Genomic DNA, 26392 nt, shown 5'->3' with positions numbered 1-26392 from the left:
TAATATAAATTATAAACTTGTTAGAATTTAGGATATTTAAGATCTCAGCTGTAAAGGTGACAAATTATTTCTGTTTTCACTCTTAACATTTCTGTGTGTGTGTGTGTATGTATGTATGCTGGTTCTTAGGCTTGAACTTTGGGTCTGGGCACTGTCCCTGAGGTTCTTTTTGCTCAAGGCTAGTGCTCTACTACTTGAGCCACAGCTTCACTTAGGGCTTTTTTGTTGCTTGATTGGAGATAGTCTTGTAGATTTTCCTGTCCTGGCTGCCTTTGAACCTGTGGTCTTTAGATCTCAGCCTCCTTAGTACTAGCTAGGATTACTGGTGTGAGCCATTGGCGCACAGCGTTCCCTTCCTCTTTCCTCCCTCCCTCCCCTTCTCTTCCTTTCCCTCTCCTCTCCTCTCTTTCTTTTTCTGCCAGTTCTGCCTGGGGTTTGTACTCAGGGACTGGGCATTGTCCTCTGAGCTTTTCTGTTCAAAGTTAGTGCTCTGGCACTTGAGCCACAGCTCCACTTCTGGCTTTGGGTGATTAATTGTAGGTAGAGTTTCACAGTCTTTCTTGTCTGGGCTGGCTTTGAACTGCAGTCCTCAGACTTCAACCTCCTGAGTAGAGAGGATTATAGGTAAGGCCATCAGTGCCCACATAGCTTTGACATATGCTGTCTCCACTTCTCAAGGCCAGTTAATTTTTTAGTCTTAGTCTTTACCAGTAATAGTTTTTTTGGAATATGGTTTGTTACTATTAAGTTGTTGTACAAAGGGGGTTGCTATTTCATAAGTAATGAGTACATTTATTTGAACAATGTCAACCCTTCCTACCAGTAATAATTTTTAAAATAACTTAAAAATTTTGCCTAACTTGTATTAAGCATTTGAACAAACTCTTAAAGCTGTTTAGTAACAGAAAGAAGCATATGAACTAACCTGATAGTATACGTATGGAGGGGAGGAGACAGGTAGAGAAATGAATTTGGTCCTTAGAACTATTGGGTGATGATTTTGTTAGTGTTGGAAACCCTCAGTCTCAGTATTGTTACAGATGATAAGGGCAGTTACTCTCATGCTCTTCTATTCCATATCTTACACAGATGAATACCTGGGTCAGCCCATGTAATTGCAAAGTCAACTTGTTTTCTAATTAAAATGTTTTGTGTCCATCCCCCTCCTCCCTGAGATAGGTTCTCAGACTCTGGTATCTGATGCTTTTGTTCATTGGCTTGGTGCTCTACCACCTGAGCCACAACTCCAACCCATGTTTTTGAAATTTGAAATAGAAATGTTATTTAGCTCTTGCTATGTGCTAGTGTTGTGGTGGCTTGAAAGATTGAAACGAATAAAGAACAGGTAACTCCATGTGATTCAGCCATACAAGTGAAGAATGTTTTCATAATATGTTTCAGAGTAGGAAATGTTGGTTTAAACTTTAGTTAATGTTGGTTTTTCTATTAGTCTTTTTATATTTTCTAGAAGTGTCATTGCTTATGTGGGATACTTAGAGCAAGATATGTTTAAGAATTAGAATTTGGGGGATTTTAGGAAGTTTAATAGTGGTACATATTCCATGTATTTTGCTGCTGCTAGCATGGCACATAATTATTTCTTCAGAGAAACAACAGAAACATTAGTGGATAAAAGAAGTGCCTGATTTAGCTTTGGTTTTGCAACAATGTGAGTTTGAAAAGTGAATAAATTTGTTTTAAGTTTTTAGATCTCTTGGATATCTTGTTTTCAGCTTATTCAAATGTGTATGATTGAAATGATGGTAATTTTTAAAAAATATTTCTTTTAGGTAGATGAAGTTCCTGATGGAGCTGTAAAGCCACCTACAAACAAACTACCCATTTTCTTTTTTGGAACTCATGAGACGTAAGTCCTTCTAGTTTTTAGATACAAATTAGAATGTTCAGGATTGGGCATAAAATGAAAAACAAGTAGAGATTAATTCAAGGAGGCAATAAATAAAAGGAAAGAAATACAAAATTTTAAAGTTTGTGTTTGAACTTTACAATAAACTTCCAAGTTGCCTTTTTTTTTTGCCAGTCCTGGGCCTTGAACTCAGGGCCTGAGCACTGTCCTGGCTTCTTTTTTGCTCAAGGCTAGCACTCTGCCACTTGAGCCACAGTGCCACTTCTGCCCATTTTCTTTATATGTGGTGCTGAGGAATTGAACCCAGGGCTTCATGTATATGAGGCAAGCACTCTTGCCACTAGGCCACATTCCCAGCCCTCCAAGTTGCCTCTTTGTATTGTATTGAGGAAGCACTGTGTGTCTTTTACTTTCAAGAGAGATAGTAAAGGCATTGTAGGTTTAATTTTGATTGGAACAGATATTTTCTTAATTAGGGAAGTAAGCAATCACAAGAATAGGGAAAAGTGGTGGGCTGGGGATATAGCCTAGTGGCAAGAGTACTTGCCTCGTATACATGAGGCCCTGGGTTCAATTCCCCAGCACCACATATACAGAAAAAAACGGCCAGAAGTGGCGCTGTGGCTCTAGTGGCAGAGTGCTAGCCTTGAGCAAAAAGAAGCCAGGGACAGTGCTCAGGCCCTGAGTCCAAGCCCCAGGACTGGCCAAAAAAAAAAAAAAAAAAGAATAGGGAAAAGTGTGTAAGGGGAGTTTTTAATAAGGCACTCTATATTTCTGTTCAGTAAAATTATATGGACTTTTTCCCCTCCTATTCTAGGGTTTGAATTCAGAGCCTTGTACTTGGTAGTCAGGTGCTCTACAATCTTGAGTCATGCCTGTAGCCCAAATGAGTGATTTCTATAAGGTTTATCTTGCACCTTGTTTTAGGCCTTGTGCTATTGGCTGCATTATAGGGAATATGAGAAGAGGAAATCTGGACAGTTCCTTTGAATTTTTTTTTTTTTTTGTCCTGGGGCTTGAACTCAGGGCCTGAGCACACTGTCCCTGACTTGTTTTTGCTCAAGGCTAGCACTCTACCACTTGACCCACAGCTCCACTTCTGGCCTTTTCTATATATGTGGTGCTGAGGAATTGAACCCAGACCTTCATGTCTACAAGGCAAGCATTCTACCACTAAGCCATATTCCCAGTCCCCTTTGAGTGTTTCTTATGGACAGTAGAGCCACTCTGATTTGTTATCCACTGTCCCTAGTGGATATGGGCACAGACTGATTTGGTAAAATAATCTTAGTTTTTCAAAAATAAGCTGAAAGTTGAATTACTTTTACAGGCATAAGATTATTCTGGGAGCTATCTCATTAGTTCCCAAAGATTATATTCCTATACACCTATCATTTAATAGCCTCTTAAGTACTATATAATTTGTCTGATTTTGAACTTAAAATAATTTCTGTAGCTTAGGCTTGTTTACTTGGGATGAGTAGAAACAAAAGTTGATATTCCTCTTCTGATTATAATTAGTATTCTTAGTATTCCTACGAGTGGCTACAATGGCAATATGTGGTTTAATGTTTCTTAGCACCAGCTTATAGTTATTTGTGGGGATGTGTAGTACTAAGGTTTGAACTCAGCCTCATACTTGTTAGTCAGATACTCTGCCAATTACCTTTCAGCCCTTTTTAATGCTGGCTAGTTTTGGAAAGGAACTTGTGTTTTTGCCTCAGGCTAGCCTTGGACTATAGTCCTCCTTACCTGTCTCTTCAAATAGCTAGGATTATAGGCATGTACCACTATCCTAGCTCTCATGTAATTTTTTTAACAGCTATGTTTCTCTGTCATATACACAAAGTATATACCACAAAGGTGATTTTAGTATATATTTCATTAGATTTTTACTAGTTTCTTGTACTCATGATCATTATATTTTCTCTAGTTCTAAACAACCACTTATGTGGTAGATTCACCATTTCTGGACATTTCATGTTAGTGGCATAAAATATCACAATTAAAATTTTTTTTTTGGCCAGTCCTGGGGCTTGGACTCAGTGCCTGAGCACTGTCCCTGGCTTCTTTTTGCTCAAGGCTAGTACTCTGCCACTTGAGCCACAGCGCCACTTCTGGCCATTTTCTATATATGTGGTGCTGGGGAATTGAACCCAGGGCCTCATGTATACGAGACAAGCACTCTTGCCACTAGGCCATATCCCCAGCCCCCCCCCCCCAATTTTTTAAATTGTCTTTAGTTGTACAGATTTATAAATTTATAAGTACAGTGCATTTTGATGAATATCATTTCTTGTGGTGTTCTTCCTAGTTTTCTTACACAGTTTTGGGTTTAGAATTGGATTGACTATCACCATACTTAGTTTGAGTTGGGTTCAGGTATACTCTATATAAAAATGAAATTTTAACTGGGTGCTAGTGGCTCACACCTGTAATAAGTATATTCAGTGCAGCTGGCATTAGTTGGAATTTTTTTGTTTTCATAATTTAAAAATTCTGGTTTCTCTGATTTTTAAGAGATTCTTATGTTCATATGCAATGTGTGTGTGTGTGTGCATACATCCTTAGTTTTATAGGACACTTCAGGTAGACCATTGTTAATTTTTTTTTTAATAGTTCTGGGGATCCAATGAGGTCCTAGTTCATAGAAGTGAAGTGCACCTTCAGTGACCTACCACCTCCAGCATTAGGTTACTTTTTTTTTTTTTGGCCAGTCCTGGTTCTTGGACTGAGGGCCTGAGTACTGTCCCTGGCTTCTTCTTGCTCAAGGCTAGCACTCTGCCACTTGAGCCACAGCGCCACTTCTGGCCATTTTCTGTATATGTGGTGCTGGGGAATTGAACCCAGGGCCTCGTGTATACAAGGCAAGCACTCTTGCCACTAGGCCATACCCCCAGCCTATTAGGTTACTATTTTAAATTTAAAAGTGACCATTCTTCCCAGCATTCAAAAATGAGAACTTTCTAAAAAAAATTTCAGTGGTGAAGATTAAACCTAGAGCCTTGAATTTACTAGGCAATGCTGCCACTGAGGTACATGTATTCTAAGTCAAAACATTACATTGGTTAATTGGGTATTAAGCTAAGGAGAGCCAAGCACTAGTGGCTCACACCTGTAATCCTATCTACTCAGGAGAATTGTGGTTCGAAGCCAGCTTTGGCACAAAATTCCCCATGAGACTCTTACCTCCAATTAACCACTCAAAAAACGGGAGTGGCACTGTGGCTCTAGTGGTAGAGCACTCATCTTGAGCACACAGGCTCAGGGACAAACCCTAGGCCCTAAGTTCATGCCCCACAATTGACAAAAAAAGAATGGCTAAGGGGAAAAAACACGAAGTAGTTAACATTTAAGAAGTTAGAATGTATTCAAAGTTTAAATTACCTGTTTTTTTAAAAGCTAATGTCATCTTCAGTGTTTGTTTTGGTACCAATCCTAGGACTTTAACTCAGGGCTAGTGTGTACTGTTGCTGAGTTTTTTTGCTCAAAGCTAGGTCTCTACCACTTGAGCCATAGCTTCATTGCTGGAAATTAGAGTCTCAAAAACTTTCCCTAGCTTCAGATTGTGATCCTCAGATTTCATCCCCTCTGCCTCCTTAGTAACTAGGATTACAGGGGGAGCCACTGGTGCCCCGGTATCATTGGTATTCTTTGAAGTATAGTATTTACCTTTGGAAAGTCAGTTCCTCCCAAAAGTTGGGAGAGTATTTGTGTGAATGTCTTAATTTGCTGATTGCATATTTTCTAACAGGTACAAGTTACACAGGTGGGACAGGAAGATCATTATAACTTACTGTAAAAGCTTTATAAAGATTTGTGAGTTTGAACCAAATCTCTTTATAACTATGTTCTTTCGCTAATCTACAAACATCTGATTTTACCTAAAACATTTTGTGTCATTTGAAGTAAATTTGTCTAGCAATCAACTTTTGAATATTAGACAGTGATTTATGTATACTATAACTACCTCATAGGTACCTTAGACATAGTAACAGTAGACTCCTGGTATCTGTGGATATAGGATCCAAGGTGACCACTGCTGAGGAAAAACCATGAAAATAAAGTTTATGCTTAAAGACATTTCAAGTCATTTGGATCTTAGTTAAGGTTTTTCAGTGTTATTTTCTCCATTGCAGTGATGCTTGAAAAAATTTTTTTCCTTTGTTTTTAACAACTGGGACAACAGGGAAATTATTTAAGTGCCTTGTGTACTTCATAATAGCTCTGATAATATCTGTTAAATAACTATTGGGTGATTGACTTTATGCAATAAAGTCGAGGGTTGATGATAAATTTACTTTCTAACACTTAACAAAGGATTTAATACAAGTAGATCACAGCAGTTTGTCATTTGTCTCTTATGTGACCTTCAGCAATTTACTTATATCTTTGTGTCTATTACTTCTGAATTTGTAAAATAGGAGTAATATCATTTACCTCCGAATTTTAGGGCATGGCTGAGGTGCTTAATTAAATAATTATTTAGACCAGTGCTAAGTATGTGTTAAACAAATTGTCAGGTGTTAAGAATTATATAGCTTTGAGGGCTATGTGGCTTAGTGATAGAGTGCTTGCCTAGCATGAATGAAGCCCTGGGTTCAATTTCTCAGTACCACATAAACAGAAAAAGCTGGAAGTGGTGCTGTGGCTCATGTGGTAGAATGCTAGCTTTGAGCAAAAAGCAGCTCAGGGACAGTGTCCAGGCTCTGAGTTCAGGCCCCAGGACTGGCAAAAACAAATGAGTTATATAGCTTTGAAAGACTTGCTTTGGGAGCAATACTTGCTGGGATTTATAATAATACTAACATGGCATATTTTTTCTAAGGTTCTTATTTGTAGTGTTTTTTTTTTTTTTTTTTTTTGGCCAGTCCTGGGCCTTGGACTCAGGGCCTGAGCACTGTCCCTGGCTTCTTTTTGCTCAAGGCTAGCACTCTGCCACTTGAGCCACAGCGCCGCTTCTGGCCGTTTTCTGTATATGTGGTGCTGGGGAATCGAACCTAGGGCCTCATGTATCCGAGGCAGGCACTCTTGCCACTAGGCTATATCCCCAGCCCTTGTAGTGTTATTAAGTTTAGATCAGCTTAGTTTGAATTTTGCTGACTAGTTTTGCTAATTAAGAGAAAAATGTCTCCTAACTTTTTTTTTGCTGGTCCTGGGGCTTGAACTCAGGGTCTGAGCAGTATCCTTGGCTTCATTTTGCTCAGGGCTAGCACTCTCACTTTAGCCACAGTGTCACTTCTGGCTTTTTCTGTTTATGTGGTGCTGAGGAATCGAACCTAGGGTTACATGTATGTGAGGCAAGCACTCTACCACTAAGCCACATTCCCAGCCTCTGTCCCTTTTTTTGCCAGTCCTGGGGCTTGAACTCAGGGCCTGAACACTGTCCTGGCTTCATTTTGCTCAAGGCTAGCACTCTACCACTTGAGCCACAGCGCCCCTTCTGGCTTTTTGTATATATATAGTGCTGAGGAATCAAACCCAGGGCTTCATGTATGCTGGTGAGCACTTTACCACTAGGCCATATTCCCAGCCCTGTCTCCTAACTATTTATTTATTGCCAGTTCTGGGGCTTGGACTCAGGACCTAAGCACTGTCCCTGGCTTCCTTTTGCTCAAGGCTAGCACTCTACCACTTGAGCCACTTTCGGCTTTTTCTATATATGTGGTGCTGAGGAATCGAACCCAGGGTTTCATGTATATGAGGCAAGCACTTTACCACTAGTCCATATTCCCAGCCCCTAAATCTTTTTTTTTTTTTGGCCAGTCCTGGGCCTTGGACTCAGGGCCTGAGCACTGTCCCTGGCTTCTTCCCGCTCAAGGCTAGCACTCTGCCACTTGAACCACAGCGCCGCTTCTGGCCGTTTTCTGTATATGTGGTGCTGGGGAATCGAACCTAGGGCCTCGTGTATCCGAGGCAGACACTCTTGCCACTAGGCTATATCCCCAGCCCCCAGCCCCTAAATCTTAAGTCTCAAAAATTTAGTCATGCTTTGTTACTTTTATGTCTTATTCTTTTTGTTTGTTTGTTTGCCAGCCCTGGGATTTCAACTCCCAGTGCTCAAGGCTAGCACTCTACCACTTGAGCCATAGCGCCACTCTGGCCTTTTCTGTTTATGTGGTACTGAGGAATGGAACCTAGGGCTTCACACGTGCTAGCCTTAAGCAAGCACTCAACCACTAAGCCACATTCTTAGTCCCATATCTGTTATTACTTGTACTAATGTAAAGATGTTCAACTTTAGAAACTTTAAAAAATACTATATAGCATATATAGTAATTTTTAATGATTTTGCCAGTCCTGGCTCTTAGACTCAGGGTCTGAGCACTGTCCCTGGCTTCTTTTAGCTCGAGGCTAGCACTCTGCCTTTTAAGCCACAGTGCCACTTCTGGCCTTTTCTGTTTATGTGGTACGGAGGAATTGAACCCAGGGCTATGTGCATGCTAGGCAAGCACTCTACTGCTAAGCCACATTTCCAGGCGGAAATTGTTACTCTTAATGCCCTCTAAAATTACTTTTTAAGACTTTCTAGTATGTTTTTCACATATGTATACAAATATAATTTTTTCATATCTACTAACATTCCTTCTATAACTTTGTCCCTTCTCATTCATGCCCTCTGTTGGTCTTCTTTCCCCAACATTCTACCTTTTACAATTAATATTATATTTCATTTATTTGTTAAGCCAGTCCTGGGGCTTGTACTTAGTGTTTTGGCACTGTCTCTGATTCCCCCCTCCCCCTCCCAAAGCTTGTACTCTACCACTTGAGCTATAGCTCCACTTCTGATTTTTGGTGATTAATTGTAAGTAAGAGTCTCACAGACTTTCCTGCCTCTTCCTTCCCTCTTGTCTCTCCCCCCTCTCCTCCCCTCTCTCTCCCTTTCTTCCTTCCTCCCTCCTCTCCTATTTCCTCCCTCCCCTCCTCTCTCCCTTTCTTCCTTCCTCCCCTCCCCCCTCTTTCCCCTCTCTCCCTCTTTCCCTCTCTCCCTTTTTCTTTGTTTTCTTTCTCTGTCCTTTCTTTTCTTTTTCTGTCTTTTTTTTTGTCAGAACTTGAACTCAGGGCCTGGGCCACTGTAGTGTTTTTTGGTTTTGGTTCAATGCTGATGCTCTACCACTTGAAACACAGTTCCACTTCTGCCTTTTTGGTTTGGTTTTTATTTTTATTTTTTTGCCAGTCCTGGGGCTTGGACTCAGGGCCTGAGCACTGTCCCTGGCTTCTTTTTGCTCAAGGCTACACTCTGCCACTTGAGCCACAGCGCCGCTTCTGGCCGTTTTCTGTATATGTGATGCTGGGGAATTGAACCCAGGGCCTCATGTATACAAGGCAAGCACTCTTGCCACTAGGTCACTTCTGCCTTTTTGGTGGTTAATTGGAAACAAGCATTTCACAGACTTTTCTGTGGGGTCTAACCATGATCCTCAGATCCATGGGTGCCTGGCTTCACAATTTTTTTCATATTTGCTATCATAAAGTAATTAAATTATATCCTGTTTCCTATTTTGCATATGAAACTTTTTTTGTAGGCCATTTTAAAATGGGACATATCAAAGAGGAAACCATAGCCACAGCAACCATAAAGTGTTCTTTTGGAACTATTGGTGCAGTGTCTAAGCTAATTTGTGTACTATTTAGCAATCTTGTGGGATTGTATCCCCATGGACAATTCTTTTTTTCATCACCTTTGTTTTTGACTCATCAGTCTTGAGCATATCCTTTGCCCCAACTATACTTAGAATTGATTGTAAAGATCAAGCAAAGATTGAGCAATATTATTTATTACTATTTTTTTTTCTTTTTGTTTTTTGTTTTTGTTGCCAGTCCTGGGGCGTGGACTCAGGGCCTGAGCACTGTCCCTGGCTTCTTTTTGCTCAAGGCTAGCACTCTACCACTTGAGCCACAGTGCCACTTCCGGCTTTCTATATATGTGGTGCTGAGGAATTGAACCCAGGGCTTTCATGTATACGATGCAAGCACTTTACCACTAGGCCATATTCCCAGCCCATTTATTACTTTTACAATATTTATTTATTTATTTTTGTGTTGGTCCTGGGTATTGAACTCAAGGTCTTGTACTCTTGCTTGGCTTTTTCTTTGGCCTGGTATGTTTTCTACAATGTGATCCATACCTGCACTTCCAGCTTTTTGCTGGTTAATTGGAGATGAGAGTATCTTGGACTTTTCTGCCTGGCTGGCTTCAAACAAATATCCTTAGATTCAGCCTCTTGAATAGCTAGATTACGGACATGAGCGTCCCAGACTGTTAAAATATTGCAGCCTGGTGCCTGTGGCTCATGGGTGTAATCCTAGCTACTCAGGAGGCTGAGATCTGAGGATTTTGGCTTGAAGCCCAAAGAAAAGTCCTTGAGAATCCCAATTAACCACCAAAAATCAGGTTGGAGGTGTGACTCAAGTGATAGAGCACCAGCTATAAGCGGAAAAAGGCAAGCAAGAGTATGAAGCCTTGACTTGGGTTCAAAAGTCCTTACTACTGGCACAAAAAAGTGGTCAAACAATTGATTGATAGATCCATTTAACAAAACTGTATTAAGGAGTTATTGACATTAAAATATGTTCATATTTAATTAGAAGTATGAATGGTATTTATATTAGATGCTTTTTTGTTTTCACAGTTTGAACTTGAGCTTTGAGGCCTTGAGCTTGTTTTATTTGCTTGGCTGGTTCTCAACCACTTGAACCATCCTTCTTGACCATCTCTTTGCTTGTTATTTGCTGGTTATTCAGTCTCTTAGATGTTTTTCTCCCCACCCTGGCTTTGTCCATCTTTGGGGAGAAATTTTGAAAAGCCTGTTCAACAAAACAGAATGAGACTGGGTATTGGTGTCTCCTTCCTCTAATAGCTACTCAGGAGGCTGAGATGTGAGAATTGTGGTTCTTAGCCAGCCTAGGCAGAAAAGTTCAGGAGAACCCCATTTCTAATTAACCAGCCAAAAAAAAAAAAAAGAAAAAACAAACCCAAAAAACCAGAAGTAGAGCTATGACTGGAAGTGGTCTAGAGTTCTAGAGCACAAAAGTTCAGGGGCAGTACCCAGGCCTTGAGTTCAAGCACCAGTACAAGAAAAAAAAAGTTTATGTAAATGAGATGGTGTTAAGGACCTAGGAACTCATTATTACATTAATAAATTATATACAGGTTTGACATGTAGTTTTGTGGTTTAATGTTTAACTTGTTTCCGCGAGGCCCTGGGTTCAGTCCTTAGTACTGTAAAAGAAAAAAAAATAGTCGTATTTGGAATAAAATATAACATAGTCTACCTTATCCCCCACCCCTAAACAGAAAACATTTTTTGTTCTGAAAAGAAACAAAACCTAAGAGTCTTAGAAGCTGGTGTCTCACACTTACAATCCTAGCTACTCAGCCTGAGGATCAAAGTTCTAAGCCACCCTGGGAAGAAAAGTCCTGTATGACTCTTTGATGTTCCAAGCTGGAAGTGGAACTATGGCTGTAGTTGAGTACCAGCCCTGAGTGAAAAAGCTGAGTTCAAGCCCCAGTATCTGCACAGCCACAAACACACTACCTCCCCCCAAAAACTTCTCCAACATTTGTTCTACTAATACTTCATCAGAGCCTTCTCATGCCCTGATGAGAGTGCACTTGTCACCAGGCTTTATTTACTTGTCTTCCCTTTAATTTGTATATTTAAAAATACATCATAGAGCAGTGCTGCTTAATAACATATTATATATTTATTTGAGGTTGCATTGCACTTACAATCTCTTCTGTTTTAGTGCTTTTTTAGGACCAAAGGATATATTTCCTTACTCAGAAAATAAGGAAAAGTATGGCAAACCAAATAAACGAAAAGGTTTCAATGAAGGCTTATGGGAGATAGATAACAATCCCAAAGTGAAATTTTCAAGTGCACAGGTGAGTCATTGGATTCCCAATTAGTTTAGTATTATTTCTTCAGTCTTGGAGGAAAGAATACCATCATAGAGTAATTTTGGATTAAATTGTGTTCTTATTTACGAGGTGAACCTTGACCTTTTATGTCTAGATGAACTGTTGAAATTATTACATTGCTAAAGAGACCTCAGAAAATTAGAAATGCTTGGGTATTTAATCCTAAGAATAGAGTTTAATATATTAGATTTAAACCCATATGTGCTATCTTTTTTTTTTTTTAATTTTGTATTAGTTGTCAGACATTTCCATACATGCATACCGGTCCTTAAAAATAAGTTTTATTCTATTTTCATGTGTGTAAAGTACTTTTCCTTACCCTCTCCCTTGACCTTCCCTCTTGCCTGATCACCCAGAAGCACTTGTATTGCTTTCTTATCATGCTATTTCTAAGCGTATATTATACAAAAGGGTTTTGCCATGTTATTTCACATGTACATATATGTTGTGATTTCTTAAATTCAGGATTTTTACAGTGTGTACTCAAATTTTCTTTTTCTCTTTTATATCCATGATAATTGTATTGGAATATTACCCTCACAGGGATTAAATTTTGTCACAAAAGCACTTATAGCACATTGCAGATTATTCCCATTGTTAGAAGCCTGAGCAGCCTTATGCCTCATTTTCAGCATTTGTGTGTTTAGAGCCTTTGTTAATTCATATTGACACTTTTTTTTTGCTCAGTTTGTGTACCTTTTAGCCAGTTTTTATCCTTTTTTTCATACAATAGGAATTACTATGTTTCTCTTCATTTTTTTCCTTTCCTGGTATTGATGCTGTTTTAACCTTGTGTTCTGTATTTTGCCACTTATACTCAAATGATGTAAATAATGTAAATACTATCGCATGGAAGTTCCAGAACTCTTAACTATGTATAATCATCATGGCAGCTTCTCTAATAGGGCCAGAGAGTTATGAGTAGAAGTTATTATGAAACCTAGCTTCTCACTTATCGGTAAAAATCAACTTATTAAGACAAGGTAGCAAAAATCGGGAAGAACATGAGTAAGCCTAACAAAGGAAGTAGCAACAAATTGGACATTCCTTAATCCTTAAATTTAACCTTTTTTTTTATTTTTACAAATCTGCCTTTTCTCACTTTTGAGAACTTTTTAGATTCTGTTACCTTTTTTCATTGTTATAATACATATTATAATTGCTTCTGTATTTTTTATCCGTAATTTCCACGAACTGTTACATTAGCTCTGTGAATAAAGAAATCCCATGTTCTATGTTTCCAGCACCATTATAAGTGTGGGAAAAGTTATTTATGTTTATTTAATGGACACATGATTTCCCACCATGAGTGTCTTGGCTGTGTAATTAATGGGAAGTCATCTGTCTAAATAGATAAAATTGTATCCTGAAACAACATTTAACTTATATACAAAAAGTATGATTTAACCAGGCGCCAGTGGCTTATTCCTGCAATCCTAGCTACTCAGGAGACTGAGGATTGCAGTTTGAAGCCAGCCCAGGCAGGAAAGTCTGTGAGTCTCATCCCCAATGAAGCACCAGAAAAGCTGGAAGTAGAGGTGTGGCTCCCATGGTAGGGCACTACTAGCCTTGAGCAAGAAAACTCAGGGACAGCACCCAGACCAAGTTCAAACACCACTTCAGGAACACAAAAAATTTTGATTGTGTTGATCTGATGCACTCAGACACATCTCCATAACACATTCCCAGTGTTTGAGGACAGCAGTGATGTCCAAATTTATACAACAAAACAAAGCATTACTTACAATATTCCTATAGTTATATGAGCAGTTTTCTGAATATTTTTACATTATTTTGTTAGACTTTGGAGAATCAATGTTCAAAATTTTATATTTTGAAATGTTTTGAATTTTCTGATGATGCTTAATCTGTAATATTTAAAACTACTTTAAACTGGGCACTAGTGTAATCTACTATAATCCTAGATTGTCAGGAATCTGAGATCTGAGGATCAGGGTTCAAAGCCACCCTGGGCAGGAAAGTCTGGGTGACTCTTATCTCCAATTAACCACCAGAAAACCATTAGTGGTGCTGTGGCTCAGTGGTAGAGCACTAGCCTTGAGCTCAAAGAGGCTGAGGGACAGCACCCAAGCCCCGAGTTCAGGCCCCATGAATGACCAAAAAAACAGATGTAAAGAAAGTTAGAATAATAATTTTAAAACACATAAAGATAGAAGAAAACAGTCAAAATATAAATGTGGAACTAAGAAAGCAAGACTAATTTGTCTTTCTCTGACTCATCTGGAAATGTGTTGATTTTGTTACAGTATTTCAGTATCATGGGCTTCTGGGAGTCAGAATTATTCAGTGGTGCATGCATGCATTCAAGCTACCTTTTGTCATCATAAAATCTATAATTTCACAGAACGCATGAGCAGTCCACTGGTAGGAGTTACAGAACATTTTCTCCTTATTCAACATCATGAATAGTGAGTGCCAGAACAGTTTTCTGAAGATATGTAGAATTGTAGAATTTTATTTTTTGCTGTAGTTATATACTTGCCCTGTGAATAAGATTAACTGCCATAAACTATTTAGACTAGAGTTAAAATTTCACATTAATGTATAGAATACAAAAGGGAATAAGGTCACGCTTATTACGGTATTCACAGTGGATTTATACAAACACATGGTAAGCAGTCCAGAAAGCTTCACATCTGAGGAAATGCTCATAAATATTGTACAGTAGCAGAACTGAGAAGCTAGCCCATGTGTCTTTGCTGACATTTGATGAGTAAAACTCGATTGTAGACTTGTACCACATTATCTTGGTCCACTCATCCAGTGTGGCTGTTTCCATAATTTGGTTATCCTGAATAGTGCAACTATGAATACAGATGTGTGTCTTTAGAGTTATGTAAGTTTACTGCAGACAAGCTTTTGATTTTTTTCATGAGAAACTAAGTTGGATAGAGCTTCATTTTGTGAAACTAACAGAGTTATTGTGCATAGGCATCAGCCAAACAATCAAATGCATCATCTGATGTTGAAATTGAAGAAAAAGAAACTAGTGTTTCAAAGGAAGATACTGATCATGAAGAAAAAGCCAGCAATGAGGTATGTCTTGTTTATTTTCCATTCTAACAAGGATTTTACAGTTTTATTGCATGGAAGAAATGGAAAAATGAGTTAGTCATGACAAAGTAAGAAGTAATCTCTCAAATACGTGAAAAACAAGTAACAGTAGAGGTTTATTTCCTTATGTAAATGTTAAATACAATGTGATAGTTTATGTTTAGATACAGGATGTTTATGTACAATTAATTTTCTATGCAAACCATAAGTTCCAACTCTTGCTTGGCTTTTTCCACTCTTAGCTGGTGCTCTGCCACTTGAGCTATACTTCAAGCCTGCTTTTTTGCTGGTTAATTGGAGAGAGGCATTCTCAAGGACTTTTCTTCCTAGTTGGCTTCAATCCAAGAACCTCAGATCTCAGCCTCATGAGTAGTGGGGATTACAGGCATGAGTCACTTTTTAAAAGAGAAGTTCTTTGTGGGTTGGATGTATCAAAAAGAACTTCTAGATTGAAAAATTTAAAACCTCAGTTGATTTTAACCTTTCTAGGCTTCAGGACTTGGATGTTAGATGATTTCTGAAATCTCAGCCATTTTTTAAAATTCGTAACCCTGACATGGAAGGATTCTACTATAGAAAAAGCTTATCTTATAAATCTGAATAGACAAATTTCTGATGTACTAGTAAGCATACTTTTTATATCAGATAATTGTGGAAATTTGTCTTCTTCCCCCAGAAAAATACTGTCTGCTATTTTATCTGTCTGTCTGTCTATCTATCTATCTATCTATCTATCTATCTATCTATCTATCTATCTGTCTGTCTATCTGTCTGTCTATCTTACCTATCTGCCTGCTTGCCTGCCTCCCTGTCTTGGGGCTTGTACTCAGGGGCTGGGCACTGTCCCTGAGCTTCTTTTTGCTCAAGGCCACTTGAGCCACAGCACCACTTCTGGCTTTTTCTGTCTGATACTGAGGAATTAAACTCAGGGCTTCAAGCGTGCTATGCCACATTCCCAGTCCCTGGCTGTTATTTATTTTTTAAATTAAATTTTATTGACAAAGTGTTGTGCAAAGGGGGGGGTATAGTTACATAATAAGGTAATGAGTACATTTCTGGTCATATCTGTTGCACCCTCATTTTTCTTTCCCTTCCCTAGTTCAGGTAGGCATATATGCAATATCCAGTTTACCAAAATCATACATCTACAGTAACCACATAGCTGGCTGTTATTTTGTAATGTTAAGACATTGAGTGCTTATTATTTGAAAGGTTGGAGAAGCAGGACAGACTTCCCAGTACTTAGTGAAACATGTTTGTGCCCTTTTTTGGTGCTGGTTTAAGGGCTTGAACTCAGGGCTTTGTGCTCTTGCATACCTTTTTTGCTGGAGTCTAATGCCTTACCACTTGAGCCATGCCTACAGGTTTTGCTTTTATTTCTGGTTAGTTGGAGGTAAGAATCTGTATAATTTGTCTACCTGTATTTGTCTATCTGGGCTGGCTTCACATCTCAACCTCTTGAGTGACTAAGATTACACGTGTGAGCACCAGGCATGTTTGTGACTTTTAAGAAAGTTCCTTTCAGGGCTGGGAATATGGCCTAGTTGCAAGAGCGCTTGCCTCGTCTACATGAAGCCCTGAGTTCAATTTCCCAGCACCACAAATATAGAAAATGGCCAGAAGTGGCGCTGTGGCTCAAGGGGTAGAGTGCTAGCCTTGAGCAAAAAGAAGCCAGGGACAGTGCTCAGGCCCCTGAGTCCAAGGCCCAGGACTGGCAAAAAAAAAAAAAAAAAAAAAGAAAGTTCCTTTCAAACTTGGTGTATTTAGTTATAATTTATTCAGTATCATCTACTTTGTTTTGTATTTTGAAGGATGTGACTAAAGCAGTTGACATAACTACTCCAAAAGCTGCCAGAAGAGGGAGAAAGAGAAAGGTAATTTCCCCAACCATAGGAATCCTTAATGAAACTTTTTTTTTTAAGGATAGGATATGTTGTTTACTTTGCAAAACTCTTCTCTGTGATATACTTATAGCACTCTTATGATATACCTGTACTACTCTATTAATTGATAAAAGAAATAAGGTCAACTAGTTTTATTTTTTATGGCTACCTCACTTTTCTCTATAAAATGTATAGTAATAAGTACTCATAGTGTTGACGATTTAACACTTGCGAAATGTTTAGAATAAATCCTGATCCCTAAATACTGGTACATGCTATAAGTGTTGTGCCTATTATGTTAATGTTATGTCTCATAATGTTGTGCATAATGAGAGTACAGTCACAATATAGGCCTAGAGGTCTGTTGTCTTCTAATGAATGTGACTTCTTACATACTTTGTTTACACCTATTTGTGACATAATTAATGGCTCAGACTTTTATATATCAAACGTGCAAAGAAAACTTTTATATCTCATGGGGAAGTAAAATACAAGAACATAATTAAGGTAATTTTTAAATTTTCTGTTGTGTTTGTGGGAGGAGGTTTGTTACATTGCCTGCTACAAAGTGTACCAATGAAGAATGGAGAACAAGATCTGGGGAAATTTAAATTGTATATCTAGATTTGTAGAGAGCATCTTGAGTACAGTATTGCATTTCAGTATTACCAGATTTTAAACTTAGAATGTGTAAAAACCTAATGTTATCTTGAGTGAAGGATTATAACTTAAAAGAAGTGATAGGAAGCCATTCAATTCCCTTGAATTTTAGATGTTCCCTTTATTGAATCAGTGTGATGGTAGAGATTGGACAGCAACTACAATTTGCTGGAGATGCACAGTGAATAAGAATGATAGGTCTATATTTTCGTTGAACTGCATCTTTGGAGTGAGAGAATGCCAGTTGTGGAGATTCAGCTCAGGGCCTGGGCACGTCTCTAGCCCTCTCCCACTTGATCCACAGTTCCACATCTGGCTTTTATTTTTTGGTAGTTTATTAGAAATAAGATTCTTAATGGACTTTCCTGCCTGGTCTGGATTCAAACCACGAGCCTCAGATCTTAGCCTCTTGAGTTGCTAGTGTGAGCCATTGTTACAGCAGAACTACATTTTTGAGATAGAGACAACATGATTTATTTGACTTTGCTTTGTTGTACTTTGCAATGCAAAGTGTTACTCAGAAGCATGGCAAATGTGCATTGAGAAAGTTATTCAGTTCTCCCCTTGCATGTGTTCACTCTGTCTCTCTCTCTCATTTTGTTAATTTTTATAGCAGTCAGACTTTACTATAGTATCTATTATGGGGGTCTGTTGTCAGTCATCTTTTTTGCTCTCTATGATGGTTTTTGGTTACCACAGACCATGTCCAAGTGTGACAGAAAACTTAATGGATACATGTTGATTTGTGTTCTTACTGCTCCTCCTACTGGCCATTCCCTGTCTCTCCCTTTCCTTGGAGCTTCTAATTCCCAGAAACACACTAAGTCCAACGAAATAGCCCTCCTTTAGATGCTCAAAGTGAAAGGAAGAGTTACTGGCCTCACTTTAAATCAGAAGCTAGAAACTAGGTTTGGTGAGGAAGACATGTTGAAAGCCAAGATAGGTTGAAAACTTGGCCTGTTGGGCTGGAAGCTAAGTTATAAATGCTAAAAGAAAAGATGTTGAAGGGAATTAAATAATGCAGGAGTGATAAGAAAATGAAACAACTTGCTACTTCCAAGAAGACAGTTGTAGTGGTCTGGTAGAAGATAAAGCTACTACCTGCCTGCTCTGCATAAGCCAAAAATTTAATCCAGAGCAAGGCTCTATGTACCATTAACTCTGCAAAGGCTGAGAGAGGTGATATAGATGCAGAACAGATTGAAGCTAGCAGAAGTTTGTTCATAAGGTTTATGAAAAGGAGCTGTCTCCGTAAGTTAAAGTACAAGGTAAAATAGCAAGTACAAGAAATTACCCAGAAGATCTTGCTAAGTTATTGAAGGAAGTTGCCATACAAAATGACAGATTTTCATTGTGGAGGAAATAGCCTTACACTAGAAGAAGTTGCCTTCTAGTAAGTACTTAAGAGTTAGGGAGGGGCTGGGACTGTAGCTTATACATAGAGTGCTTGCCTATGCTTGAAGCCCTGGATTTGGTTCCTTAGCACCACATAGCCAGAAAAAGCCTGAAGTGAAGTGGTAGAGTGCTTGCCTTGAGCAAAAGCAGCCCAGGGACAGTGCCTAGGCCCTGAGTCCCAAGCCCCCAGGACTGGTGCCAAAAAAGAGGGGTGGGGGAAGGTCAGTAGCTGCCTTTAAAGACTTGAAAGGCAGGCTGACTCTTGTTAGTCTAGTGGAGGTGGTGACTTGAAGTTGAATTTATGACAACATGGTTATTTACAACATGGTTAACTGAGTAAAGTCCAGTATTGAGTCCTATTGCTCAGAAAAAATGGTGACTTTTACAATATGCTCATTGGCAGTGCACTTGGCTGCCCTAGTGCTCTAATGGAAATGTGTAGTGAGATTGTTGTTTTCATGCCAGTCTTTTAAGAATGAGCAAAGAAAGTGGTTTCTTGAGATGGAATTTATTGATAAAGGTGCTTTAAATTATTTAAGCAATAGGATTTAGAATACGAAATAGTAACATTTATATTTTATAATTTTTTAATAGTTGATTATTATTAACCTCATATATTAGTTGATAAAGCGATGGCAGAATTTGAGGACTGATGCCAATTTTGAAAGTTCTGTGGGTAAATTGCTATCAAATATCACTCCATGGTAATGCAGCAATTTCAGGATTTGCTTAAGTATTTAAAGTGAAAAAAGTAAAGTTGATGTTTTAACATCTTCCTTTACAGAACTTAGGAAAGACTGAAGATATATATGGATTGAGTTGTTACTAGAAGATGTGGGTTGAGTTGTTAGAAGTACTTAAGTGTATGCTAGATGAGAGAAAAAGGAGTCACATGTATGAGAGAATTGATGAAGGAAGAGATGTGTTAGTCTCTAACTTGAGAAAGCAGAGGTGTGGGTAGGTTTTTGTGTGTTCGTTTTCCAGTCCTGGACCTTGGGCTTTTTCTGTATATGTGGTGCTGAGGAATTGAACCCAGGCCTTCTTGAATGCTCGGCAAGCACTCTACCGCTAAGCCACATTCCCAGCCCCTGGGTAGCTTCTTTAACATATAGTGAAGTTTTGAGGAGACAGTCTAGGGGGAGAGCCCAGGTGCTTGCTGGTCTCACACCTATAATCCTAACTATTCGGGAGGCTGAGATGTAAGGATTATGGTTTAAATCCAGCAGGACAGAGTATCTTATCACTAATTGGACCAGCAAAATGCTGTACTGGAGATGTGGCTCAAGGAGTACTGCAGGTGTGCGCAAGTGAAAAAAGTTGAGTGAAAGCACAAAGTCCAGAATTTTAAGCTCCAACACACACACAAATTCTAGGGAAACTGGAAAATTAAGGGACTTCTTCCTCTGGCCTCAGTTTCCCCTTTCTTACTCACTTCCTGTGTGGTTGGAGGCAGGAAGAATGGTAGCGGTTTATGCTAGCTATTCGGCACCTGAGATTACATATGGCAAAAGATTAATGAATGCCTTTGTGACCCTAACTCTGATGTGTAATAAAACAAAAGCATATTTGTACAATTTTTCCCTCAGGAGTATTCAGCATCTTGGGAATAAACAAGGTAGAAATTCATAGTAATCCTCTTTGGGTGATTTGTGGGAGAAATGTGGCACAATGAGAGTGCAAAGGGCTTGAAGAAGCGAAGCGTATGAATAGTTCCATGAGGTTTTTGTGTGTGGAATGTAAGTTGTTTTTTGTTTTTGTGGGTTTTTTTTTTTTTTGCCAGTCTTGGGACTTGAACTCAGTGCCTGGGCACTGTCCCTGAGCTCCATTGCTCAAAGCTAGCACTCTACCACTTGAGCCACAGCACCACTTCTGGCCTTTTCTGTTTATGTGGTACGAGGACTGTAACCCAGGGCTTCATACATGCTTGGCTAGCACTCTACCACTAAGTCACATTCCCAGCCCAAATGGGAGGTTTTTGTGTGTGGAAAGATAAGTGGAAGGTAGGACATTAGACAGTGGATTAATAAATGAGATAAAGTGGGTTATTGTGCTCTGAAGAGCTGATCTGCCCTTTTAACAGATCAAGAAGAGCTTTGAAAAATTTGTGTGGCTGGCTCCCTAACTCAGAACTTCAGAATCAGGATTGGGATAGGGAAAGGTAGTCTCATAAATTCTGTAGCTAGTTATGGAGAAATATTTGTAGATGAATTTTAATATTTTGATAGACATATTTCACTTGTGAAACCAAAAGCAGATAAATAAAAAGTTTATTTTTAAATTTTTTACTAAGGAGTTTGGATTGTACATGCTTTAAAACATTTTCTTGCTCTTATTTTTATTGATCTAGTTAATAAGGAATCTAGTTGGGGAATAGGAAGTAGTTTTTTTAACGGTTCTTCTATCCTTCGGATTTTCCTTCAGTTTCTTTCCTCCTTATGACATGATCAATATCTTCTATCCTCTCATGTTTTTATTTTCTTTCTAATTTTGTTCTTAACCTTTGTTTTCCTGTCATTCCTAAATTAATAATGCTGGTTCTCATTTGGGACTGTTATCTTTTCAGGTAATTTTTTTTGAAATTTTTCTCTTTACAGTAAAATAAGATTTAACTCCTAGGGGAAAATAATACCAGTCTTGGCTAAAAAATATATATATATATTAATGTACACATATTAACACAAATATCACTGAGTTTTACAACATAATTACATATACTTTTTGCTATTTTTTAGGTTGAGTGTGTGTGTGTGTCTGTCTGTATCTGTGTCTGTGTCTGTGTCTGTATCAATATCAATACTAGACCTTGAACTGAAGAACTTGGGCACCATCCCTTAGCTTTTTTCCCTTCTCAAACCAAGCCCCCCTTTTTTAATTGGGCTTAAGTTATTACATATATTTCACAGTATACATTTTAACTTTCACAATGATGAAAATTGTTGTTCTACTCTACGTAGCTTATGAAGTCTATGATATTTAACAATAAAATTACTTTTTTATTACATTCCTTTTGTTTAGCAACATCTGTTCCCTCCTTCACTTATTCCTTCCCATTCCCACCCATGAGTTGCTTAATTCCCTTCCATCTGTGTCCAGTGTAGCGGTGATCCCCTCTGCTATATTGTTGTTTTTATTAATACTATTCTCACACACTTTCCACTTATTCTGTGTCCTCTTTGCTTTTTACTGTGTTTTGGTATCTTAAGACCTGTTTACTTTGGTCTGTCTCTTTGCATTTTAATTCTAACACTTGCATATCAGGGAGACCATACGCCGTTTGTCTCTCTGTTCTTGGCTTGTTTCACTCAGCATGATTTGTTCTAGTTCCATCCATTTTCCAGCCAATGCCATTATTTTTGTCTTTCTAATTGCAGTGTAAAATTCCATTGTATATAGGTACTACATTTTTTGAATCCATCTGTCGTGGGTCTTCTGCGTTGTTTCCCTATCTTGGCTATTGTGAATAGTGCAGCAGTGAACATGGAGGTACAGGCGTCCTTGTCATATCCTGGTTCCTGTTGTTCAGGATAGATGCCTGGGAGTTCAAACCCTTTTACCACTTGAGATGTAGCTCCACTCTGGCTTTTGGGGATGTGCCTATCCTACTTAGACTGGGGAAAACACAAATAAGAGGATTGGAAGCTGGCTGGCACATAAAGCAAGACATATTTCAACAGCAACCAACACAGAAAGGTCTTTGGGGAGTGGCTCAAGTGGTTGAGTACCTGCCTTGCCAAGTACAGAGCCCTGAATATAATAACCTCCAGTACCAACAAAAAAAGAATAATTGTTCACTAGGGTTACAAGCAAAGTTTAAGCAAGTTATTCTAATAATTTAAATGTAAAGGTCATACAGAAATTATGCTTATACTTATGAGAATGGCATTTTTAAAGCATTGAAGTCAACTTTGAGTTTATACTATTTGTTAATAAGTTCATTTACATCTTTATGATTCAGGCAGAAAAACAAATAGAACCTGAGGAGGCAGGAATAGTGACAACAGCAACAGCATCTGTTAATCTGAAAGTGAGTCCTAAAAGAGGACGGCCTGCAGGTAGGATTATTGTTTAAGTATTCTTTTGGTTTGTGACTAATATTCCAATCCTTTACAGTGTTGGCTACCTCAGGTGTTGTCAAATGAAATGAATAAGCAACTGATTAAAACCATTGGGTTACTTAATGCCATATAACATATAGGTGAAGTCTGAGAAATGAGTCATTAGGCAATTCCTTTGCTGTGAAAATATGTTAAAATATGCTTAAAACTATATGGCCTGTAACATCAGGTCATATAATCTTAGAGAACCACTATTTATATGTAATCTGTCTTTGACAAAAATATAGTTAGGTACACAAGACTGCAACATAACAGTTCCAAAGGAGATGACTTCTGCTTCAAAACAAAATATTTGAGTTTGAAGTAATTGTCTTTATTTTGGCCCCATTAAATCTTTTACCAAATCATTTTAAGTAAGTGTTGTGAAGTTAAAACTGCCAGGAATAAGAAATTTATTTTACCTTTTATTTATAAGAAATTTATTTTACCTTGTATTTAAAGAGGTGTAATGAAAGAATGAAAAACAGCATGTATATTAACAACTGTTTGGATTTGTAATTACTGTATTTTGTATTCATATATCCATAATATGCTTAGTAGTTAATATTTTAATTACTATAGTCTGTATATATTCATAATATGCTTAGTATTTTTTTATGGAATTGGAGAAATAATGTTGAGGAATTCTTGACTAATATAAAGGGAAAAAAATAGCCAAAATAGAACGGTTTTTCTACTTCATAATAGGGTTCTTTCTGAAAAAGGTTAATGACAGACCACATATACCACAGTGATTCCATTAAGTATGGCCTATTGGCATCATATGCCATACTAGTTTGCGGATGCTAGCAGGGGAATAAAAGGATTGAGATTTATTTACATAATATTTTGGAATTCATTCTTGTATTAAATTGTATTAGAAAACTGGGTTGTTCCACTTCCAAAGATACTTGTCTAAATATACATATGTACATGAGTATTAATCATAAGTGAGCTTCCTGAAGTTGAGTTTTATTACTGTTAAAATAGCAGTTAAGGGCTGGGAATGTGGCTTAGCGGTAGAAGCCCTGGGTCTGATTCCTCAGTACCACATAAACAGAAAAGGCTGCAAGTGGCACTGAGGCTCAAGTGGTAGAGTGCTAGCCTTGGGCAAAAGGAAGCCAGGGACAGTGCTCAGGTCCTAAGTCCCAAACCCCAAGACTGGTTTAAAAAAAAAAAAAAGGCAATTAAAAAACCCTCTCATGGTCTGGGGATATGGCCTAGTGGCAAGAGTGCTTGCCTCATATACATGAGGGCCTGGGTTCAATTCCCCAGCACCACATATATAGAAAATGGCCAGAAGTGGCGCTGTGGCTCAAGTGGCAGAGTGCTAGCCTTGAGCAAAAAGAAGCCAGGGACAGTGCTCAGGCCCTGAGTCCAAGGCCCAGGACTGGCCAAAAATAAAACCAAAAAAAAAAAAAAAAAAACCCTCTCAGATATAAGGACAACTTGAAAATAACTCTAGATCTTTAAAATTTTTACTGTTTCTTGTTTGATCTATGGCAAGATATTGTTTCTAAAACAGAAGAAATTGAATCTGTAATAAACTGCTAAATAAACAAATAGCATGTATAAATAAACAGATAGCATGTATCATTTGTAATTATTCTATGTGAGATTTGCATTTTAAAGAGTGATTGGTAATGATCTTTTTCCCCACATGAATACTAGCTACTGAAGTCAAGATTCCAAAACCAAGAGGCAGACCTAAAATGATAAAACAGCCCTGTCCTTCAGAGAGTGACATGTGAGTTTATTTTAATGTATAATTATTTAATAAATGAAAACTTTGACCGTAAATACATATTGATCACTTTGCATTTTTGCCAGTTTTCTTTTTTTTTATTCCTATTTTTATTCTATTCCTATTGTGCCACTATTTTGATCAAGTTTGGGGAGGGGGAATGAAAATTTTTTAAGAGAATGAAAATTAGTAGGGAATAAAAATCTGTTTATCTTTACTAGACTAATTGATTTACTTGGTATATAAAGACATATTTACTATGGCAAAATAGTATGTTGAAAAATTTCATAATACAATGATCACAAGTCATTTTAGATTCCCTGGAATAGATTTTATTAAAAAACTACTAAAATGCTTAGTACAAATTAATTCTTTTTTTTTTTTTTTTTTTTTATTATCAATTGAACATAAATTTTTTTTTTTTTACAAGGTGCTGTGCAAAGAGGGTGCAGTTACATAGTAGGGCATTGTGTACATTTCTTGTGATATCTTACAACCTGTTTTCCCATCCCTTGTCTAGGTCAGGTAGACCCATATGCAGTATACAATGTATCAAGCACATATACAGTGTTCACAGACTTGGTCTCTACTGTCTCTCCATCTCCCTTTGTTAACAGTCATATATCAGGGAGATCATGCCCCTTTGTTTTCTGTGTTCTAGGCTTGTCTCACTCAACATTATTTGTTCGAGTTCTGACCATTTCCCTGCAAATAACAATATTTCACCATTCCTAATCGCTATGTAGTATTCCATTGTGTATAAGTACCATATTTTTTGGATCCATTCATCTGTGGAGGGGCATCTGGGTTGTTTCCAAATTTTGGCTATTGTGAATTGTGCTGCGATAAACATGGAAGTACAAATGTCCTTTTGATATCTTGGGTTTTGCTGTTTAGGATAGATGCCTAGGAGTGGTATGGCTGGGTCATAGGGTAGGTCTATATTGAGCTTTTTGAGAAACCTCCATACTGTTCTCCAAAGTGGCTGTACTAATTTGCACTCCCACCAACAATGGAGAAGGGTTCCTCTTTCCCCACAGCCCCTCCAGCATTTGTTGTTTCCTGAGTTCAGAGTATAGGCCATTCTAACTGGGGTGAGGTGGTATCTCAGGGTTGTTTTTATTTGCATTTCCTTTACTAGCAGGGATGTTGAGCATTTCCTCATGTGTTTCTTTGCCATTTTTATATCTTCTCTTGTGAAGTCTCTCTTTAGCTCTTTTGCCCATTTCCTAATAGGTTTATTGGGCTTGGAGGGGCTTAGTTTTTTGAGTTCTCTGTAGATGACAGATATCAGGCCTTTGTCTGTTGCTGTGCTGGTAAATATCCTTTCCCATATCGTTGGCTGTCTTTCTATTTTGGTGGCTATGACCTTAGCTGTGCAGAAACTTTTTAATTTGTAGTAGTCCCATTTGTTGAGTCTTTCCCCTATTTGTTGTGCGCCTGGGACTCTATTCAGGAAGTTCCTTCCTGTGCCTATAAGTTCTAGTGTCTTTCCTACTCTGTCCTTCAGTAGTTTCAAGGATTCAGGTCTGATGTTGAGGTCCTTGATCCATTTTGAGTTGATCTTGGTGCATGGTGATAGGCTTGGGTCTACTTTGAGTTTTCTGCATATGGCTGCCCAGTTCTCCCAGCACCAGTAGTTGAAGAGGCTATGTTTATTCCATTGTATGTCTTTAGCTCCTTTGTCGAATATCAGTTGGCTGTAAGAGTGCGGTTTTATTTCTGGGTCTTCAATTCTAATCCACTGGT

General features: G+C 38.2%; 1 protein-coding gene across 4 annotated transcripts in view; it reads left to right on the top strand.

Annotated features, from left to right (window-relative positions):
• The window catches only part of Psip1 (PC4 and SFRS1 interacting protein 1), a 46354-nt gene that overhangs the window by 2923 nt on the left and 17039 nt on the right, over nucleotides 1-26392 (top strand). For all 4 annotated transcript variants that reach the window (XM_048352192.1, XM_048352216.1, XM_048352365.1 and 1 more), the window contains exons 3-8: nucleotides 1791-1867; nucleotides 11618-11756; nucleotides 14745-14849; nucleotides 16679-16741; nucleotides 22761-22857; nucleotides 24571-24646. In XM_048352192.1, the coding sequence (XP_048208149.1) occupies nucleotides 1791-1867; nucleotides 11618-11756; nucleotides 14745-14849; nucleotides 16679-16741; nucleotides 22761-22857; nucleotides 24571-24646 (557 nt within the window). The remainder of the gene's footprint in view (nucleotides 1-1790; nucleotides 1868-11617; nucleotides 11757-14744; nucleotides 14850-16678; nucleotides 16742-22760; nucleotides 22858-24570; nucleotides 24647-26392) is intronic.

Source organism: Perognathus longimembris, chromosome 1 (genome assembly GCF_023159225.1).
Source record: "Perognathus longimembris pacificus isolate PPM17 chromosome 1, ASM2315922v1, whole genome shotgun sequence".
NCBI lineage: Eukaryota > Metazoa > Chordata > Mammalia > Rodentia > Heteromyidae > Perognathus > Perognathus longimembris.
The sequence above is the reverse complement of the archived record's forward strand: the minus strand, read 5'-3'. Positions and strand labels throughout refer to the sequence as shown.